The sequence below is a fragment of the Sturnus vulgaris genome, chromosome 11, assembly GCF_052056855.1.
Source record: "Sturnus vulgaris isolate bStuVul1 chromosome 11, bStuVul1.hap1, whole genome shotgun sequence".
Classification (NCBI taxonomy): Eukaryota; Metazoa; Chordata; class Aves; order Passeriformes; family Sturnidae; genus Sturnus; species Sturnus vulgaris.
In genome coordinates, this window is record NC_142253.1 from 16,561,047 (window position 1) to 16,582,603 (window position 21,557).

A 21,557-nucleotide genomic window follows, 5' to 3' on the forward strand; every position below is an offset into this window, starting at 1 on the left:
GACTCCACAACCTCTCTGAGCAGACAATTCCAGTGCCAATCACTCTTTCAATTAATTTTTTTCTGACGTCCAACCTAAACATCCCTTTGCACAGCTTAAAACTGTGTCCTCTCGTTCTGTCAGTCGTTGCCTGGGAGATGAGACTGATCCCCACCTGACTACAACCACCTTTCAGGTAGTTCTGGTGAGTGATAAAGTCACCCCTGAGCCTCCTTTTCTCCAGGCTAAAGAAGTCACATCAGTGTAGGTCTGGAGGCAGTATTGTGCTTAGTACTATTAGGCATAATATGGCACCATAGTGTGCTTGCACCCTGCAGCACTGATGTCCCTAAGTTAGACATGACCCAAGCTGCAGGAGTGCACAGCAACACCCTGCAGACATTGCAGCTTTTCCATATGAACAGTGTCTTAAACTTATGCCCAGAAGGTACCATGATTCCTGCAGTGCACACACACAGCAATTCCTCTCCTGGAAAAAGGCTGCATTTATCCACACCCAACAGAGTGCACATCTATGTGGAGTGGTAGGAAATAGCTGGACTACCACTAAAGCACCACTGTTTGAATGAGTATTGCTAAACCCAGGAGTTGCACCAAAAAAGCTCCCAAAGGGTAGAAGGTCTCTAGACAATAATGATAACAATAAAATTTAAAAAAAATAAAGATGAGAGGATGCACGTGAGTTGCTTAGAAAACTCAACCCACCTCTCCATCTCTTGGGAATTGAGGAGGAAAAACCTCAAACAAAATCAAATAAAAGAACAAAACTCTCAGGGTGCAAAACCTGCCACTAAACCCCTGTTCCCTACTTAAGCCACAGCCCTTACCAGGTTAACCAGACGCCGCAGCCCATCGTGCCTGTCAAAGAGCTCCAGGACAGCACGGAAGGAGAAGCAAATGGAGAAGAACATGGTGGCATGGCAGCAGCCCGAGGCATGGGAGCACTCCATCAGCCACAAGGTGTAGTTCACTACATCTGAAAGCACATTGTGGGGGTGCATGCACACCTAGAAAGCAAAAGAACATTCTTGAGGTCGACTTCAAACAGATTGCTTAAGAGATTGGGACCAAAGAGAACGAAGACTCTTTGAGAAGCAGAGGACAAGTTATTCCCAGCTCAACTTAGGATATCTGAGACATGAAATAAAAAGTCCCATTTCCAGACCAGTAAAAAAAGCTGCTGTTAGACCAATAAAGAATATGATTTGGCAATGTAGGACTAGAAATTGGTCCCTTCCCAGAGCAAAGCACAATGAATACAGCAACCTTAGAGTAGTATAAATCCAGAGACACACAGATACAATTCTCCATACCACTTCCACAGATCCAAAGAATGCATCACTAGAGGCTGACAAGTTTCCACTGAAGAAACACAAATTCTGTTCTGTGTAACCAAGTACCATATGCTATGTTGAGGTACTAGCAAACTCTGGCAGCACTGAAGCCTAGAGGAATTTCAAGGATTGCCAAATGCAAGTCTAAAGCCTGACTTTTCTCTGGAAACAGACAACTGAGTTGGTCTATTCCTGTTCTCAGTCCGTGCCTCTGAGATGTGCAGACAATTTGCTCAGAACTGCACTTTTCCAATTGCCTGTTTACCTCCACTGAGGAGGAACTGGGAACCTTCTGTAAAGGTCAGTGACAAGAGGAACTGAAGTGCTGGCACCAGCTGCTGTGTGCCAAGTTAGCAGAGTTTTCCATCTCTTCTCTGGTGTTGGATGTACTCAAAGAATACAGTGCTACCAGCTTCAGACCTGACTGCTTGACAAGGGACTGTACTCTGAAGCTGGCTTCCTCTGAAATACAAAATATACCACAGACACCTGCTCTACCTGGTATCTGAACATATTAGGGATAACATCTGGCAGAACATCTGGAACCATGCATGGAGAAAAACAGTCTCAGGTGTAGTACTCCATTGGAACAGAAAGGAAAAGGAAGGCAAATGAGAATGAAGGAGGTTTTTGTTGAGATTTTTTGAGGGAAAGAGGGAAGAATAGAATGAAAACGGTGATTACAATGCTGACAAGGTGTTCAGTTAAATCACTAGGAACTGAAAATCACTTTGAAACAATACATTATTATTCATATACTTCCTAATGCCTCTGCATTATATATATCAATATTGATATTATATATCAATCACCCATATAAATTTGCTTTTAATCTTAGGAGATGTTTATTCACTGTTTGAACACCGGTAGGAACACTGAGAAATGATGGGAATCACTGCAGTTACAGTACAAGAACAACTCTTACCCTCTCCATAGCATCTTGATTGTACGACAAGTAATACAAACACATGGACACTCCTGTTGCTGCCATGGAAGGACGAGGAATCTCCAGCAACTTTTGCACTCCCCCATGAGCAACAAACTCCGTAGCAAACTTGTTGTGCAGCAGCAATGATGCCAAATGCTAAGGAATCATAAAAGCAGATTAGACTAGGTTTCTTCAATTCCATCCCATAGAAAAACAGACGGCAGAGAAAGTAGCTGCTCTGTGCTTTGTGCACCTCACTTCCTTCTCCCATTACATTTAATCCAGAATGTAGTATTTATCCCAATAACAAAACCAAAATAGGCACTACCACTTTTTTCTACATATCTTGCAAAAGAAATACAAGAAAAGCAGAGCAACTCAGAAATTATCCAACAGGTTGCCTTTAAGGTCTTTCTATTCTCTTCAAATTCACTCACACTTTCTATTACTACTACTAATGATTTAAATTTCCATTCATATTTTGATTATGACACACTGCTGACACAAAGAATTTTACAAAATGAGGTAAAGGCAATTAATGGGAAGCTTGCAGCTGCACTGAAGTGTACTGTACACTGTTTTTCTGTATTACCTACACCTTAAGAGGAAACAGTAAGAATCACTGCAAACCCCACTCTACTCCCCACTGAAGTAACCTATAGCTACTGTAGGAACACTGCTCCTTCAAAATAAATTCTCAGACAAATTACAAAGATACATAGAGAAAGACTCTGGAGGATCAGAGGCAGAGAAGTTATTGTGAAAGAAGGAAAGAATGCACAGAAAAGTTTAACTTGTGCTGCTGCATTGCAGGTTTGGCTTGAATAAGGTTCTTTTGTGTGGCTTTTTACCTTGGGGAGGTAACCTTAAAGACTACTCACACAAAATTAGTATCTTAACCACTGAGCTCAGAGATGTCATGCTGGGGCTTCCAGGAGTAAGATGTTTATGCTCCTTACCCCTCACAAGTGTCCTTTGAGATGGCAGGCAGTAGAATAACTCAGAAATGCCATCTAAGGGCAGCAGGAACACAACCATTTGACAGAAAAAGGAACTTTTATCATCTTCAAATAGGTAGATGAAAGGTGAACTTAATGACCCTTCCTGCACAATTAAGATCTTTTTATTCCCTCCTTCCTTTCCTGTTTTTTTTCATTTTAAGTGCTTGACACTTAAAAAAACCAAAACTGCAATGCATTCAAGTTGAGTGAAAGTCACTTCCAATCCCAGGGAATGCTGCAAGACACCAGCCTAAAGAAGATGAGCACTTGCCTTTGACACATAGCAAGCATATATTCCATGTTTTTACAATGTTTATGGTATATTTTTTGTACTATGAAAGTAATTTACCTTAAGGGCTTCAAAAGTCAGCAGCACATCGTTGGTTCGCTTCAAATCAATGTAGTACATCATCAGCTCCCTTGATCCCAGTTGCATAAAGATGGGTAGCAGCTGAGAAAAATAAAAATGAGACACCAGCTGAATGTTTCATGAGAATTACAAGGTCTCTTTTGGTTTTTACTCTCTCAAACCCCCAGATTTCCCCTATTAGCAGATACCTGTTATGAGAGGTCAGAGGTAACCAGCTCCATCCATAGGAAGCAATAAAGGTTAACAGACCTCTTGTAATACATCTGCTGACTGCAGCAAGGTGCATGGCAGCTGCCACACGGAAATCTTAAGACTCTCCTCCAAGTGCGGCTATGGAAGTCCACACAGATACCCTGGAGAGAGGCTCCACCTTCCATCTGTGCAAAGACAACTACCCAACAACTGAACAGAAAAAACAGGAGAGCAGGGCAACAGACCAAAACCCTTTGCATCATTCTGTGTAACACCTTTATGCTAGTAATTCCTATTTTTATAGCCTGTTATTGCTGGCATATGAAGCAATCCAGTCTGCATGCAGGGTGTTAGGGGGTAATGGTTTCTCTGGCTCTCACAGAAACAAGGCACACATGTGCACACATGTAACATCTACCACAGAGCAAAACTGAGTTGCTTTGTTCTGTTACAAATTAAGGTAAACCACAAAAAAAAAAAAAAGAAAAAAAAAAGAGGGGAAAAAAGTTAAGAAATATGGAAACACACTTCGGTAAATCTAACACAGCCACATTATTTTGTCCATTTAAGTAATATCAGTTTTCAAATGCATCTCCATAACATGGGCCCTGCCACTCCTCCTCAGAACTACTACAGAGGTTACACAAACCACTTCATTTAGAACTTCAACTTGATTATTTCCTCAGACTTTTACTTGCAGGAATCTATGATATCCCCCATAGGAAAAAGGAAAAACGTCTGCATTTCAAACAGAGCTTCACGGAAACAAATACCAAATTTAGCAGGAACATGGGACAAAATCCCCAGGGCCATGCTCCAACTAACAGACCACACATCTGCTAGGTTCAGATTTGAGTATTACTCACCAAGTAATATCCAAACTAATGACTTCATCAATTTAGAAGTCATCAACAACTCAGGAAAAGTTACCAATCTTAATCATGACAGGAAATATCAGAGAGTGATATAACAGTTCTGCCAATTTCCCCCCACGATTTCCCTCAGCTTTGTACAGAGAATTAGAGCACAGAGTGCTTACTCCCACCTTCATATGCTCACCTCTTGGTACTCCCCCAAGGGAGTCAGGTACTGAAGAATCAGCCTCTGCTCTATGGCAGGAGTCAAGGGGTAAAGGGTGTAATTAGTGCCAATCACCCACGGGGACATTTCTGACCAGCTGCTGTTGGACAGTTCAACAAACATCCTCTCTGGCTCTGAGGTGGAGAAGCCCAGTTTTTGCTTGGCCTTCCGGAAGCCGTCTCTTTCATGCTGTTTCCCTGATTTGCTTTTTCTCAGTCCCCCGTCATCTAGCTTTGCAGCAGAGTTTACTCTGCTACTGGTCTTATGACTTGAATCGAGACGAAAGGAGATCTCCATATCACCAGAAACTTCTTCTTGCTCTCCATCTACTGTCATCTCCCCATAATCCATATCCACAGCCTCTTCATCGAGGGGCAGCAGAGGATCTGATGGCACTTTCCGAGGACTGGGGCGCTTGTTTTCCTGTTTTGTGGTCATTTCAGTGACCTGCAACTCTCGTAGGCGACGAAGCACCAGAGCCACCTGTTTCAGAAAAGCAGCATTCATGAGAACACACTCCTTGCTTTGATCATGAACTCCCCTCAGCCATATTGTTTGTCATCATCATATAACCCCTCCACAGCATATAGTGCTGAGTATTCTGTGGTGTACGTTTGCCCAGAGAAATAACAACTTCAAAGTGAGTGAGAGAACTCAAATCCCTTTTGCTACAGTTCCTTTCATTCTAAAATATCAGCACCATGTCTCCCATGTGAGGAGGAAGTGGCTGGAAAGCCATTAGGAGCAGATGAGCTATACTGGTGCTAACAAAACCACGTACCAGCCTGCAGCATCCTTCCACCATCCCTGCCCAGCTGAAAAAAAAGGCTACGTTCCCTTTGGAAGCAGCAGCTTTGGTAAACTGCAGTTCCACAAAACCAAAGGTCATGCTTTTATTTATAATGTTTAGAAGAGAAGTCATCACAATTTCAGCACAGCTGTCTCCATGTTGACTTACCTTTCATTTAAAAACCTCTGTCTGGTGAGCAAATCACAATGTGCAATAGTTACAGATGCAGAGCTTCTGAAAATTCTTCTTTAAGGAAAGTTTGAATATGAGCCTCATTAAAAAGTAAAGTATTTGACTTCTTAGGTTTCTATTGGCATTTTGAATACAACTGCTGTTAACAGAATAATCAGGCTGCATGCTCCAAGTCAGTCAGGAAAAGATGGAAACCATGACTCTCACAGATAGTATTACAACCACTGTAAGACTCATATTAACCCATGAATGTGAGTCCCCATAAATAAAAATTATAAAGAGCAAACTGTACTCCACAAAGGGAAAGTGATTGAGAGATCATTACCAATTGTGAGTTCTCATCCCTGTAATTTGCAGCAATGTCCTGGTTTTCCATAGCTCCTCCCAACAGTCCTGTTGCATATGTCCTTAGTGGCTGATCAGCCTCTCGTGCCCACTTGAAGAGATTTTCGACTATGCCTTCCTAGAAAGGAGAAAACAAGAAACCAGTTCTAACAGTTATATTTCATCTTTAACTTCTCAGTGCCAGTGAAAGCACCTGATGGGAAGAATTCTCTCTTATCTCTAGTGATGACCAGACATGTAACAAAAATAACTGGAACGAGACAGAGACAAGAAAAGAGAGAGAGAGAGAGAGGAAAAGAGAGAAAAATCTAAAACTTTAAGCTGCATGAAACTATGCCCAGGCATCAGATGTTTGGATTTGTACACCTGCAAAAAGTGGCCAGGAACTTCCTAGGAAGCAGCAAAATACTATAGGTATGAATTAGTCCAAGCAAACAAGCCCAAAGTTCCAGTCAGTTTCACTAATAAAAATATCTAGCAATTTAGCAAATTTCAAAGAATCTGTGTAGAACTTATATGAAATAAAATGAAATTTGGCTAAATTTAAAACAGACAATTAAAAAGACAATGTTTAGAATTGAATATTAATTTTTTGCCTCTAAATTGCCACTGGATTTGGAAACATCAACAACAACACATCATTATCATGGCAGAAATCTTGCACATAATTTGAATTATAGGTACAATACAATAAAAGATCAGTGAAAAGTAATAACGAAGAGACATTTTAACAAGAACTCTCAGCTTAATAGATTTTTGGAGTTGCCTGTTGTATATTTAAAGACAATTGCATTATCATTTCAATGCTCTTATGTAATCCAAGAAAAAATTCTAACTGATGAGTTGTGAAATCCCTTGGTCGCTAGAGGGCCTCTTTGTGACGAGAGCAGCACCCTCTTCCCAAAGGTTCCTATGTACACGAGCCCTAAGTGCCAGAACAGAGCTCTAATATTCTCAAGTCAAAAGGAAAAAATTCCCTAAATGCAAAACTTAATTTCATTTCAGTTTACAGAGAGCTTTGGTCTCTGGAAATAGCTATATTCTCCTCAAATGGGGAACTATTGTTGTGGTTTTAAATTGTTTTTTGATCAAGGCTTCCCAGCCTCAGCTTTTGGAGAGATCACAAAGAGCTCAAATTAAATTAAACGTTTCACAAAGGGTGCACATTATTCTTTTATCATGCTTTAGAATTTATATGCATATTTCCAATAGTAGAGAAATTAATTTGCAACTTTTATATAAAGCACTATCTCATTTCCAAACTTCAGAAAAACATTAATTCTTACAGATGAAGAAACTGTGGCTTGAGTGAAATTCACTTTCTCCTCACTTTCCACTGTGTGTGCATTCCTTCAGAACAACTCATTTGTCAATATGGAGAAGTCTGATTCAGCTGTCCATCACAGCTCCAGATAATCCCCACAAAGCTTGTGGATTTTAGACTGCTTAGTTAAAGTATGACTTGCTTATCACTCAGCTCTAGGAAAGCAATTGCTCTGCCAGAGCTGGGGATTACTGGGCAAGTCCTCCATGTTCTATACAGCCTGCTCCATTCACAGGCCAATAAAGTAACAATTCCAATTATAACAGCTCCCAAAACATTATATTAAGTTCCAGCTCCTCTGCCTGAATCAGTCACATCACACTTTAAAAAGCTATGAAATACCCAAGATTTGATTAACTGAACAAGCCAAGAGCAAAAAGCCCCAATAGTACAGATTGATTCTCAGACACAGGATTTCAATAGGGCTTTTTACTGGTTTCTCCTTTGGGAAGTCTTGTTGGCAAAATAAAGCAAGCTTAAAACCCAAGCTTTAGTAGAGGTGATACCTTTTCCTGAAAGACAACAGCTGTTTCCAGTCCAGGCATGATGTCCAGCAGAAGTCTGCAGGCAGCAGTGTTTAGTGGAGGTTCTCTGCTTGTCATCACATAAGCATTCACTAGCTGGAGAAGATCAGGAACAGCACTGGTTTGAAATTCAACTCTGACCAAACCCAGAGCAGTGAAAGCCTTACAGCTCCCACAGCAGCAAAACTATAAAGTAAGGTATGGCAGTCTAAGCCCTGGATTTCAACATGACCAGCCTCTAGCCTGCTCCCTCAGTGCCTTAAAAGTTGAAATTACTTCTCAGAGAAGCAGAGAGCCTCTGATCTGCTGTTCACTGACTAAATATCTATCTTGAACTGATTTGTAAAGAGAAGTGCCTTGAAAAACTGTAACAGTAACAGTACAAACATGAAAAGAAAACTAAAAAATTAACGTAAGAAATTGCACATTTTTAATTGCACCTGTATTTGCTTATCACTTGCAGTTGAAAACAGAGAGAGACATGCAAGCAATCTGTCAGAATCCTTCTGGCAATGTGTACTGATATAGGTGCCTGCAGGGATGCAAAAGTAACAAAATTCAGCCATTAAATCATGTTAGAGGTTAGCTATGCAAGTGGAAGGGCAGACTCTTGCCTCCTGATTCTCTGCCTGAGTCTTCTAGAGCTGATATGTTCTTCTGCTCCTGCAGGCAGCCCAGCAGTTTCAAGCACTCAGAAACAAGGCATTGGAATTAGTGGTATTCATTTCCATTACAGAAACAAATTATGTTTTTGTACTAGTATCTGAGAAGCTCCATTTTCTTTAAAGAAACTGATAAACTTTGAAAAGAAATAATTCAGTTGTTGCTACACACATTCCAAAGCTCATGAACTCCCCTTTAATTGAGTCACTTTAACAGTGGCAAATTAGTTGCTCTTAAACCCGTCTTAAAAACCAGTATTATGGAAAAGAGAATTCCGACATCACTAAAATAAATATTAAATAAGTACCAAGGTCAACCGGCACAGAGGAAATAAAAGCAATAAGGTGGTGTGAGGAACTGACAGAGAAAGGTCTTAGAGCAAACCTACCGCATTCATGAAATCATCATTCTTGAAGAGTATCCTCAGTAAATGACCAAGCATGCACTCAGGGTCTGCCCGACCTGTGGGACAAACAGGAAAACACTCATCTTCTTATCTCAAGATACCAACATTAACATTGAACTGCTGCCTTCAAACCAACTGTGGGATGCTCCAGTGTCAGCACCACAGAGCACAACTCCCCAGTGCAAAAGCCGTGTCAGACCTCGATCAGCAGTTGGCACATTCAGGCTAAAAACTCTTTACATTGGAATATGAGCTACCAGGTAAGCACTGGGACACAGCTGGTGCTGCCAAAGTCACTCAGGACACCTTACCTGGGTGTCGGTCATCAAACGGGTCGGGGTCCCCTTTGCGGTACTCCTCAGTCTCCTTCTCAATCAGCTCGGACATTCTGCAGCAGGAACAACACAAAGTGAGCAGAATCCACACTCCTGGAGCACAGCTCCTCACATCCACAGATCTGTCAGAGCACTCCAAACCAGCCCATCAGCTTTCACCCAGTGCCATCAGAGGATTTCTGACTCTCCACAATAGTGGAGAGAGAAAACACTGGCCTCTATCTCATCTCATTTTTATCTCTAAAATACACTGAACCCATAGCAGCACCACAGAGACACTCTGAAGGGCCAACACCTTTTACTTACTCATGTTAGATTCCTTGTGGTGTTGTACAACACATAGTGTAGAGAACTAGAGTAAATAAAGGGCTTGAGCAGCACTTCTCAGCATCACAGTGTCTCTCTCTTGCAGCAGAGCAAGCCCTGAACAGGTGCTTAGTCCTCCTTCCTGTTCAGTCTTTGCAGGTGCAACTGTTCAAACTGTCTGCAGTTTGGTGTTTTGCACATTAAATTTCAATTGTGTTGTAAAATTAAATATTTAATAAATATTAAATACTTTCATTAGGTTCTGTGTAATCGCTACTCAGTTATCAACTTTTTACCATGTGTCAACTACCACCACAGATAAGACAAAGAGAAACTCAGGCAGCTTCCTGTTCATAGACCTTCAAAATACATTAAACGCTCCTCTGTATCAGAAATACAAAATTGAGTTGCTTTGGAGCTGTGCCTTCTCCCAAACTGAGGAGCAGCCGCAGCAGGCATAAGAAATCCTATGCTCCAATTGTTTAGAATGAGCAGTAAGAGAATTAATTATTATTTTTATTTACACAAAACCGAGAAAAATTATCTCATGGTCAAGCAATAAATAATTCCACAGTCATTCACTGCCCTTCTCCATGCAGTGTTACAGCAGAAATATCTGCAGTTTGAGGTGAAATAAAGAGCACTCAATTCAATCGAAAAAGCATTAGGAAATTAAATCTCATTTTCTTGGTATAAAACATGATTCCTTCCCCTCTACAGAGGTCCAGAGTGGAAGGCAGCATCTAGGTGCAGCACTGCATTTTAAAACAAGGTCTTAATACCTCAGAGTAGTTATCTAGGCAGAGTTTATCACAGGGGAGGGAAAACTGCTGGAAGGCTGCAGTAATCCCTGGAAAAATATTTGTCTTTCACAAGGATTCCCCTTACAGTGCTGACTTCTACTCCATTCCTGTTACTCTCAGAAAACATCCAGTGCTCCCAGGCATGACTAGAGGCAAAAATGTACTTAGTCCTGCCTCTGTGAGCTACACTGTCTTGCCAATGTGACAGAGGATGACTCCTGCCAGATTCTAGGAACAGCAAATTAGCTCATTGGCAATGAGCAGAGAACTTTCTTGCTTGCCTTTCATCTGACAATTATCTTTCAACAAACTGTTGATCCTGTGGGGTTCCAATATTTACTTTTATAAGCCTGATTGTGAAGGGATGCAAATTGTGTCCCTTGTTAATAATAGGTGGCACAGCTTGAGCTCTCAAGAAATTCTGGCACAAGCAAGTTACTTAAATACTCCACTGCCAGCTCCTCATTTTTTTCCATGAGAACTAATAGCTTGAGGGATGTCTGCTGACAGAAAACTCAGACAAATGGGGAGCTGGGAAGCAGCACTCTGGTCTTGTCAGGTCTTTTGAGGTGATAATTAGCATTTTGGTGATGTGCCAGAAAGGACAGACAAGCAGCATGGAAAGTGAGCACAACACTCTGGCCAGTGCATCCTGTCTGGGTAGGCAGCCAAAGCCAGTGCCAAACAGCAAGCCAGCTCCCAGTGCTTTCAGGGACAACAACATTATCACAGGATCAATGAAAGACAAAAGTGAATCACTAATTATGGAGGTTTTTGAGACAATTATTCACAATTGTTTGACCAAAATAAAATACAATTTAAAAAAACCATTACTGCTTTGAAATCGATTTTTAAAAAAAGGAAAAATCAAGCTTGCTTACAATACTCTTCTTTTAACTAACACACAAAAAGGTGGTTTGTGACTTGACTTAGATAAATCTATCTAGATCAATAGCTTTGTTAATTCTCAATTGAAGCAACTGAGTGTCAAATAACTACCAAAGCTCATTCCCACCTTCTAACATAGGCACCAGGTACATAGGGCTGCAACAAAACACAGTTCACAAAACTACAGAACTTTCATTCAAGACTTCCTTCATTCACTTGGCATCATACTGGCTCTGCAGCCACTTCCAAATCTGCAGCCAAGATGTAAGATTTACATGGAGCCATTTACTTCTAATTTTTTTTCTCTTTAGAACTGTCTTTGGAAAGTTAGTCAGATCCTCATTTTCATCTGCCACAAACTGAGCTCACCTTGGGAGCGGAGAAGGAAGGAACAGGGATATACAGAAATGTATGTCAACTTTGCAATGCCCCCAGTGATCTGGGTGGCACAACAAGGCCATCCTAACCCTGCTCTGTGTCATCACCTGGCATTAATGACCAACGTGAGCCTTTACAGCAGATTGCAACAGCATAAGATCCTCTAGGATCTCGTAACACAATATGGTTGGTTTGTGGAGATGAAGTTACAACGTTAAACTGCTGATTTATCCCCTTGATGAAAGGGGCTCCTGGGATGCAATAAATTATCTGAGTCCCAGGATTTGCCTGATTGGTTGAACATGACTTGCATCCAGTCTATGAAGTAACACTACTGCAGGACCATTTAAATGTATAGTATTTTTGAAAATCACGTATATTAAATACGTTGTTTGCTGACAGGCTTTCCAAGCAACTTCTTCAGTTCATACCTTCTGACACTCAAGTGTTTGTAAATCCAGAAAAACAGCTTTTTGGAAGTGACAACTCAGCTGCAGTGTGTAACTGGTGCTATTACTGTTGCTGTCCTTGTCCTGTTACTGCACTCCCACCTGTGTTGCCTCAGAATCACATTCAACAAACCCCCATCCACAGAGGGAAGTTTTCGTCCATTTAGCTCACAATGAAAAAGGAAGTAGAGAAATATCACTCACCATCAAGTATGACCAGACCAAACCAAAGGGCACTGACCTGCCTCAGGACATTGGCCAATGCAAGCTCCAGTTGGTGAGAATTCCTCGGGAGCATCTCTACCAGCAAACTCTAAATATATAAATAGCTAAAACTCTCTCCTACAAACAGAAACGTGGCTCTCATTGATAACTGAAGCACTGTAAATCTAATTGCTGATTTGAACTTCTGGCCAAAGCCAGTAGATCCCCTTGCTACCTTAAATAAATCTGTACTATCTCCACTAAAGCAAAAATACCCAAGCCTTCACCATTCATAACCACTCTGCATGCTGAACAGAAACCTTGAGAATCCACAGAGTTATCAGACTTGTCTAGGCACAAATAATGTAGGGAGCTCCAGGAGCTGAACAGGAGCAAGAAGTGCCAGACTGCTATAAGCACAAAAAAATACCTGTTTCATTCAAATGTCTTCAAATTTCTTAGAATACTGTAAATTTCTGGTTATGCCTACATGAAAAAGCCTTGAAATAGCACACTTTTCTTCAGACAATACACAAAGATATACAAAAACCTGTTTCATGATTTTCAAGAGATCCACTAATTTTCAAGTGTTTAGGGCTGGCTTTCTGTTGCTCATCTTCTTCTCCTGTGTGGCTGTTTTTAAAATGCAGTAAGAACACCAAGAGAGTTGTGCCCAGTGGGTGAAGCACAGCACAGACCTGAGCAAAGAAGCTGCACCACGTTCCTGTTACTTCCACCCAGTGCCAGCTCCAGCTCTGTGCACTGACTTGTCTGACCCAACAAGGCAGAAGAGACACCTGGACTGCTCCTGAACAGCAGAGCAGCTGAGTCCTGCACACACGAGGCAGGCCATGGACCTGCCAGCAGAGTTGTGAGGAACTGGGGGAATTGCTGCAAATCTCCCCTTAAAGCAGGAGTAATGTCAGTCTACCCAGATGATGCCTGCCTTGGGAAAGCACAAATGCAATTCATCATTCAAATCTTTCTTTCGTACTAGATACTCTCTTATAATTAATTGCATTACCTACACAGCCCTAAATAATTTATTGGTCTAGGGAATATTTTTCTCACAATACAGTGCCAGTTGATCATCACACAGCTCAAAAAATAAAGCCAATTAGGTTTCAAAATTTCACTTTAAACATGCCCTATGAGCTTCACTAATATCTTCTCAATATAGCTCCTCCTACTCATCCTACTCTCACCCTTTTATTTAATCTGATCAATGTCACTTCAAACCCCTCACACCTTGCTTCCCATCTTCATGAATGTTTTACAAGCTTGAAGTGAAGACACCAAAGTTATTTCAAGCATTTAATGATGTTCCTGACTTCTACCATTTCAGAGAATTAAATTCATGTTTTAGAGACAGTTTGTGTAAGATGTCTTTGTAACATAAATTTCTTACTAGAAGTTTTTATTTAAATACCACACTAACAGCTCATTTTCAAGACCAAGAAAATAAATTACAGGTTATCAGGTATGTGAACACCTCAAGAAAAAACATGGTAAAAGCTGCTGTCATGTAACTTCAGATACTCAGCTTTAGGGATTTGCTTAATAGATCTTACCTGGTGAGAATAGGGACCATGTCTTGTCCACTGCCATGTTCTTTCTCCCATTGCTCAAGCAAAGAAGTGAGCTCAGCCTTGGAATCCACATGCCCAGATCCTGAAGTCATGGCTTAGCCTAAGGCAGAGGTAACAACCAGAAAAAAAAAAAAAAAAAAAAGCATAAAAATGAGCAAGAAATCCCACTGTTTTACTGTATTCATTGAAACAATCTAAATCAAATATTACAAGTCATTTAAAAGAGGCAAATAAAACTCAGCAAAAAGCAGAGAGAAGATAAAGTGACAGAACAGTGCTTTCAAAGGTGAAAGTTTCTTTCTGGTCCTTTGCCTGCAGACTACAGAACACGTGCACCTCTGAACACAAGCCCTGACTGGTGCTCCCCAGCCCTGACCAGGCTGGTTGGAATGCACAGCTCACCACAGCTGTATTCACTGCTGAGCCTCCTAAAAGCTCTACCTCAACTCCAGTAGCACATCTGAGTTACTCTTTGTGGTGATTTACTCAAGAACCAACCCAGACAGGGCAGCAATATTGTGATCATGGTCCTTATCCTAGTTTAATGTCCTGCAGCCAGCGGTGGAAGTGCCAACAAACTCCTCAGGTCCACAGTGCTGAGGAGCAGGGGCAGCCCCCAAGCACTGTGGGTAGTGGGAGCAGCCCCAGGACAGCCACCACTTCCAAGAACAGCCAGTGGCTCCAGGAGAAGGAAGGATGATCACAGGAGAGAGCACTGGAGCAATCATTTCAGATTTATCAGCCTTTACTTGCATGACAGCAGCTGACAGAAGATTTATCTTCCCATCCTCAAAAATGAGAAACTCGTACAGCACTGAGTGACTTGTTGAAGCACCATTTAATGAAGAGAACTATCACTGTAGGTTCTGTTTAAGCCTTTAAATTTCCAGGTGTCAGCTTCTGTCGATCTGATAAAAACCTACTAGAAATATTAACAGCTTAAACTAGAACAAAATCTGTCTCAAGATACTGCCATGCCTCTAGTTTCCAACCTGACAGACTGTGATTGCTGTGAAGAGTTGTAACTTCTGGAGGAAGGAATACCCAAACCTAATTTACAAACTGAGCTTATATTTCAGGTGGGAGAGAGTACATAAAGCAAAACAGATTTCTTCACATCCAAAAACACACAAAGATTTTCAGCATTTCATTCGCCATAACATAGCCAATATCCACCTGTCATGAGATTAAATACCCATTTGTTGTAACTGACACAGAGAATGAAGTTTTCAAACCAGGGTTAAATACAGAAATGTTTAAGACAGTGACATACACATCAACTCCTGAAATACATGTTCAGGAGTCAGTCAGGTGACAGACTCTAAAGGCAGCCATAGCACAGATCACATATGCATTTATAGGCCAAGTTGTCTCTGAAAAACATCACCATAATTTAACTGTGTGCCAGACACCTCCAATTGGTTTAAAACTTTTCCTCACTCAGGGAATGGATGAACAATCCTATCTCTTGTCTCATAGATGCTTCTGAATTTAATGTACTGTGACTGGTTAGTTAAATGGGAAACATGAAGTTAAGAACACTGGCTGAAGATTAAACTGGCAGAAATTGCACAAAAGTCATCATCCAAAGACTATGAAAAGATAAACCTGTGACTACAAGAACACCGTTTTGATAAGTACTATATGAAGTGGGCGTATGCTACCAAAAAAAACACCTAAGCATGAAGAAAGATGATGTTTCCTAAATCACAAGTAATGATGATTTTATCTAGAGCATTCATTATTCATTCATTTCAGAACTACATCAGGAAATTCAATGCAAATGCATAAATTGCTCAGGAAGAAACGTTACCTAGATGCAGGCAAAAACACAATGACATTGTACACACACCCCCCCCCCCCCAACACCTTTGAAAATAAAAACTACTCCAAGCTCATAAAGCTCCATTTCCTTGTTCATTAACTGAACACCACTTGCCAGCAGCACTTCAGAGCTTTTAAATATCACAGAAAAACATTCAGACAAATCCACTCGGGGCCTCAGAACACAAGTCCTGTAACGGAATCCACATTCAACCATTTCAGACATCCCCACATTCATTCTGTACTCAAGAGATACAGAAAAAAGGGCCCTGTGACCTCAGAGCTTGTACAGAGCCTGAGCAGACTCTCTGCAATCTGGAGAACAATTTACTTCCTCTAACAACCCTTAACTATTCCTGCTGGAAAACAGAAAAGACCTGCAACAGGTCAACAAAGTCCCAGTCAGGAAGACCACAGGAACTGCTCATACTGGCCTCTGGGAAACCTTGTGCTATACCAAAATCAAGTGAAAAATCCCAGCTATCCCTAAAACCCGGAGTATTGCCTCAATAAAGCACATTATTGGTCTAAATAACTGGTGTTGATAGAGAGCAGAGTTTTCCTGAACTGAAGTTATAACATAAAAATGCCACCCTTTCTATTGGGACACAGCAGTGACAGTGAATGTCTCGCCAAGGCATCTCCTCTCTTCCACAGCCTTATCCCTCCCAATCTACTCAAATAAAGACAATTATTTTAGATGGCACCATAGAAACTCCTACTGTGCTCACTTTTTTCAAGAATTCCACCTCAAATCAAAGTGAAGGGCTCTGCAGAGAAGACAAGAACATAAATGATATGAACTAACCTGTAACTATCAGCAACACACCTGGCCTGATGGAGAGGAAATCTGGGAGGACAGCTCTGACTTTCACTGTTTCCCTTGAACAAGCTGCAGAAAATATTCCATCTTACATGGCTCTCCAAGAACCAGCAGAACTGATCAGATTTAAATGGGGGGGAAGGGGACAGGGGATGGAATTTTTTTCTCTTAATAAGTTTTGAAAAATCACAGCCTACTACAGATTTCAGTTTGAACATCTAATAAGCTAAGGAATGGGATTTTTCCCCAAACAGCACTATTGCCAAAATATATTTAGAATCAATATTAACAAAACATAAAGCACTTACTCAAAGGATTTGACTTTGAAAGACAAATATTTGCAGTCTTAACTACCATGGTGGCCACTGCCACTGCAAACCCACACGTGCCTGTTTCAGCACACTGTTGTTGGTGCAAATGGTATTGCTTTAATATTAAACACTACCTGCTATTCCTGTGTCACAGCAAAGGCTTTATGGGCATTTCACTCTTCTGAGCTTAGATGTAAGAACTTAACATTAAAGGGAAACCCAAAGAGTATTGATACACAGATTCCTCAAGGTACTCACATGTTTTTGAAACCTCAGACACTTTAGTGCTTTGAGTCACCTTAGTGAGACACCTCTGAACAGCGAGGAAATAAAATTCCAGTAAACACTAACCACAAACCTTGATTCAGTGCCTGGAACAGTTGGAGCAATTCAGCTCCACCCTCCTGTCCATTGGAGCCTCACACTAACCACACTATGACAGCTCATTCCCTCACTGATGCTGTGTTCAGGGAAAGGATTGGGAGGTTCTGAAAACACTGGTTTCCCAGAGATAAACATTTTAAAGAATGAAACCTCTTAGTGAATATAAATATACTTGTAAAATCTGAAAATCAACAGTTTGGTTATTTGGGAAATGAACACAAAAGGCTTAACTTAGCAATTTAAATGGAAAATAAATGAGCTACATAATAAAACCAAAAATTATTCCTCAAGAAAAAAAAAAAATCTCCTGAAAACCACAATTTTAATCAACTTTGTAGGAAGATTGCACATTTAAATTAATGGCCAAAAGTTACATGAAGATTTGTAATTCCACATACATAGGGGCATCTCAATTCTAGTAACTACTCTTTGGCCCAGCTTAAAGAGTCCAGTTTTACATAGAATCATGTTTGGGAACAAAGTATGGCTGAGGACACAATGTAGAAAAAAACTAATGTAATAATGTAACACCACTAATGAGTTGGAATCCAGTTAATCGCCCAGCAAACGTGAGTAAATCTGTAGGTTCATTCATACTAACGCTTTAACATAAAGAATTCCTTACTTTAAGAAAAAATAAAATTCTCCCTCTCATCACAAATATCCTATAAAGAGATGAGGCACCTAACAACGATTTGCCTAAACCTGTTGAGCCTGAAATAACCACGTGGAAGTTAAAGTATCACAAACTGTCAACACTGAAGTTCACTTGTAGAAACAATATATCACCAACTAAGAAAAGCCTCACAATCTCTGGACCATCGAAACATGGTTTGGTGTCCCACACTGAGGGAAGTCTTCGTTTGTTTAACTTCCCTGTTTAACAGAGCCCCAATATACGGAACATATTCCTAACGTTGCTTTTAAGTATTTAAAAAATCGGTTGTTGGTTTGGTGTGGTTTTTTGTTGTCGTTGTTTTTTGTTTGTTTGTTTTTTGTTGTTGTTTTTTTTTTTTAACTAAGGCATTTTAAGGACAGGGAAAACCACAAGGTTATTCAATTTCCTGGAATTTCTCCTTTTACAAAACAAACTTAGAAGTACGTTCTAATCTGGCAGCACAAGCTCAAAAAACAGGAACAAACTTCTGCTGTCTACAAAATAAGAGAGAAAAAAAAGCCCCGCTCTGTTTCAACATCAATTCCTCTTCGCGCGGCTGGAAGGGGAAACACGCGGGCCGCACCTCGCGGGGGCGGCCGGTGACAGCTCCCGCGGGGCCGGGCAGTGCGGGACCCCGCGGGACGCAGGGCGGCCCCAACGTTTAAAGGTCGGCACAGACCAGAGCGGGGGAAGCGAAAAACCAGAGACCCTCCCGCCCGAGCGGGCCCAGCGCAGCAGGAAGAGCCCGGCGCAGGGGGCGGGCCGGGCGCGGGGGCCCGGGCCGGGCGGGGCGGCGCAGGCCCGGTCCCGCCGGGGGGGACGGGACGGGACAGGCCGGCCCGGGCCCGCCGGGCCCCCCGCCCCGAGGGCGCCCCCTAGCGCGGGGGCGGACCAGCAGCCGACCCCGCAACCCTGAGGCGCCCCCCCCCACCCCGCGCCGCCGCCGCTGCCACTGCCCCTGCCCGGCGCGGAGGCCGCGGCCGCCAACCGGCCCGGCCCGACGAGGCTCCGGGGAAGCGACGGTGGCGCGTCCCGCCCCCCTCGACCCCGGTACCTGGCGCTGCCCCGCGGTGCCGCCGCCCCCCCGGCCTCTGCTGCCGGTCCCGCGCACCCCGCGGCGGCCGCGATCGCTGTGGAGGGCGCACACTTTTTTGCGTCACCGTGCTGCGTCACGGCGCGCGCGTCACGGCCGTGAGGGAGCGGGGCGGGGGGGGCCACGCTCTCGGGCGGCCTGCCGGGAACAGGAGTTCGCGCGGGACGCATGCGCCACCTAGGAGCTGCCGCCGCAGGGGGTGCTGGGAGCTGTAGTTCCTGGTGCGCGCCGCCATTCCCTAGCGCGGTGGCTCCAGGCAGAGGAGTCGGTTCTCTACCAGGCGTTCTTCCGGGAGAGGGGCGAGGCTGTTGGCTCTGCCTCACGGCGTGACACGGAGGAGCCGCCGAGTAGCAGCTGTCGGCTCCGATACCCGCGTGTCCGCCCCGATAGCCGCGTGTTGCTGGGCACGCCGCCATCCGCCCTCCAGTCCTACGGCGGGACTCTCATCAGCTGCGGCCGCTCTTCCTTTCTCAAGGCTGAGCGCTGTTCACTGTGCTGTTCACCTGTTAGGTCACCTGCAGCTGGACAGCGAGGTGTTTCAGAGGGAGGGAAGGAGGGCAGCTTGCAGGAGAGCTGGGATGCCGAACGCGCTCGCTCCTGCTCCAGAGTGATTTCTGCTCTCATCTCCAACACAGGAAGGAGCATCGTCCTGCTTCTTCACACTTAAACAAGGGCTGATTTTGGCAGCTTCAGCTAAACCCCACTAAACACCCACTTCCACCTCTGCTCTGCACCATAACAAAAGAGGAAGAGGAAACTCGGGATCTCTTGAGTATCTCAAGAAAACTCCTCTTCCCATGTTCCCGTCCTTCCTACAGCTGCTCATTATGAGCTCATCCCCTCCCCAGTCCTTCCCTCTATCACTGCAGGAGAAGTTGTGCACCTGCCTGCGATGACAGAGTCTGTGTGCAAAGAAACCCTGCAGTAGTGTATAGCCTCATCCCTGTGTGCCTTCCACAGGCAAAGTCTGCTATTCCTCAGGAATTGTTTTTCTTTATCTGTTGGTTCCACAGTGGGAATATCCTTGCTCTTGTGTGCTTTTACAGTGGGAATGAGCTGTTCCTCTGCATAGTCCTTTGCCCTTCTGTACCAAGTTACCCATGGAAAAGATCCACATGCTCTCGGTGAAGTTACCATTTCTGGGGGGAAGATCTGGAAAAGTACACTCCTCACCCAGGCCCTCGTGGGTGGTTGGAGCATCCAAAAGTATCAGACCTGCCTGCAGCGTTATTATCCAGGGAAGATCATCACACCCACAGCCGCACCTTCTTCTCCCCCTGCAAGGCACCTGGAAGCCTTGAAGCAGCCACAGGGCTGTTCAGGAGGAGCTGCAGAGGTCCAGATTCCCACCCCTCATCCCCATGTTCGAAGGGCTGAGAGCAAAATTAGAGTTTCCAGTTCCTACCTTATCTGTGGTGCCCTGCAGAAAGGGTCTCTTCTCAGAGAAAGTGGCGTTCAGTTTCCAGCTCAGCTGAGCAGGTGAGGAGATTCAGAGCCTGCTGCTCATTGCCAGAGCCTACCACATTGCTGGCACAGGGCACAGCTTGCAGCCATCCCCTGGCTCTGCCACAGCCTCTTCTACAAACTGCCCAAAATGTTCAGGCCTCCAGCTCCTGCATTTCCACACCTCAAAGATATTTGGGAAGGATTCAGTCCAACATTCTTGTTTCCCACAGGGCAGGTGGGAGTCCTACTGGCTCATCTGTCAGGAACAAGACAGCATGAAAGCAATGAAATACCACTTTATGCTGCTGTGCTCTAGTAATTGCCAAGGTACTGGCAGTAGCTTTTCTCATAGAAGAATAAATATGAGTAAAAAAACCAGTAAATAAGGGAAAAAGGAGTCCTCCGTCTCAAGGAAAAGCTTCATAAGCACCATTCCTACCTAAGATGCCCCACAGTGTCCACATTAATCCACTTTCTTGCACTGCAGCTGCATAAATCCTTGCCCCAGGCAGTGTTTGCACAGATAGAGATTCTGCTACCACGCTTACAACATTTGACTGTCAGTCTTGATTAACTCCAGGATAATGAGTGCAACAGTGAGAATCCTGCAGCACTGGATGTAGTGAGTAAGCCCCCACCCTCACAACACTTCACCTTAATGATGCAATTGAAGGGGAAAAAAACCCACAAAACAAATGCAAAATATGGCTGTGGATTGCAGATCAATAAAAGTGAGAGGCCTGTAGCAAGCTGGCACTTCTTGCCCTGTGGGATCTTGTAGCTGAGAGAGAGGCCTGTGGTGTGCAAGGCAGGGAAAGTTCACCTCCATGGGCTGCCAGAAGAACAACATATTCCACAGGATGGCAAACCGATAGTAACAAAGATTTAGGGCTGAATCACCGTTTGAAGCTCCTTGA

The 21,557-nt window shown here is 43.2% G+C and overlaps 1 protein-coding gene across 2 annotated transcripts in view; it reads right to left on the bottom strand.

Moving 5' to 3' along the window:
• The window catches only part of DCAF1 (DDB1 and CUL4 associated factor 1), a 47,246-nt gene extending 27,945 nt beyond the window's left edge, over positions 1-19,301 (bottom strand). Inside the window, exons 1-10 of one of the 2 annotated variants that reach the window (XM_088171620.1) lie at positions 19,156-19,301; positions 14,084-14,201; positions 9,461-9,537; positions 9,132-9,205; positions 8,063-8,176; positions 6,213-6,350; positions 4,885-5,388; positions 3,613-3,714; positions 2,260-2,418; positions 828-1,007 (exon numbers count right to left, since the gene is read on the bottom strand). In XM_088171620.1, the coding sequence (XP_088027746.1) occupies positions 828-1,007; positions 2,260-2,418; positions 3,613-3,714; positions 4,885-5,388; positions 6,213-6,350; positions 8,063-8,176; positions 9,132-9,205; positions 9,461-9,537; positions 14,084-14,193 (1,458 nt within the window). In that variant the 5' untranslated portion in view covers positions 14,194-14,201; positions 19,156-19,301. The remainder of the gene's footprint in view (positions 1-827; positions 1,008-2,259; positions 2,419-3,612; positions 3,715-4,884; positions 5,389-6,212; positions 6,351-8,062; positions 8,177-9,131; positions 9,206-9,460; positions 9,538-14,083; positions 14,202-19,155) is intronic. The other variant, XM_014869700.2, reaches the window with a different exon arrangement.
• Between the last annotated feature and the right edge of the window lie 2,256 nt (positions 19,302-21,557).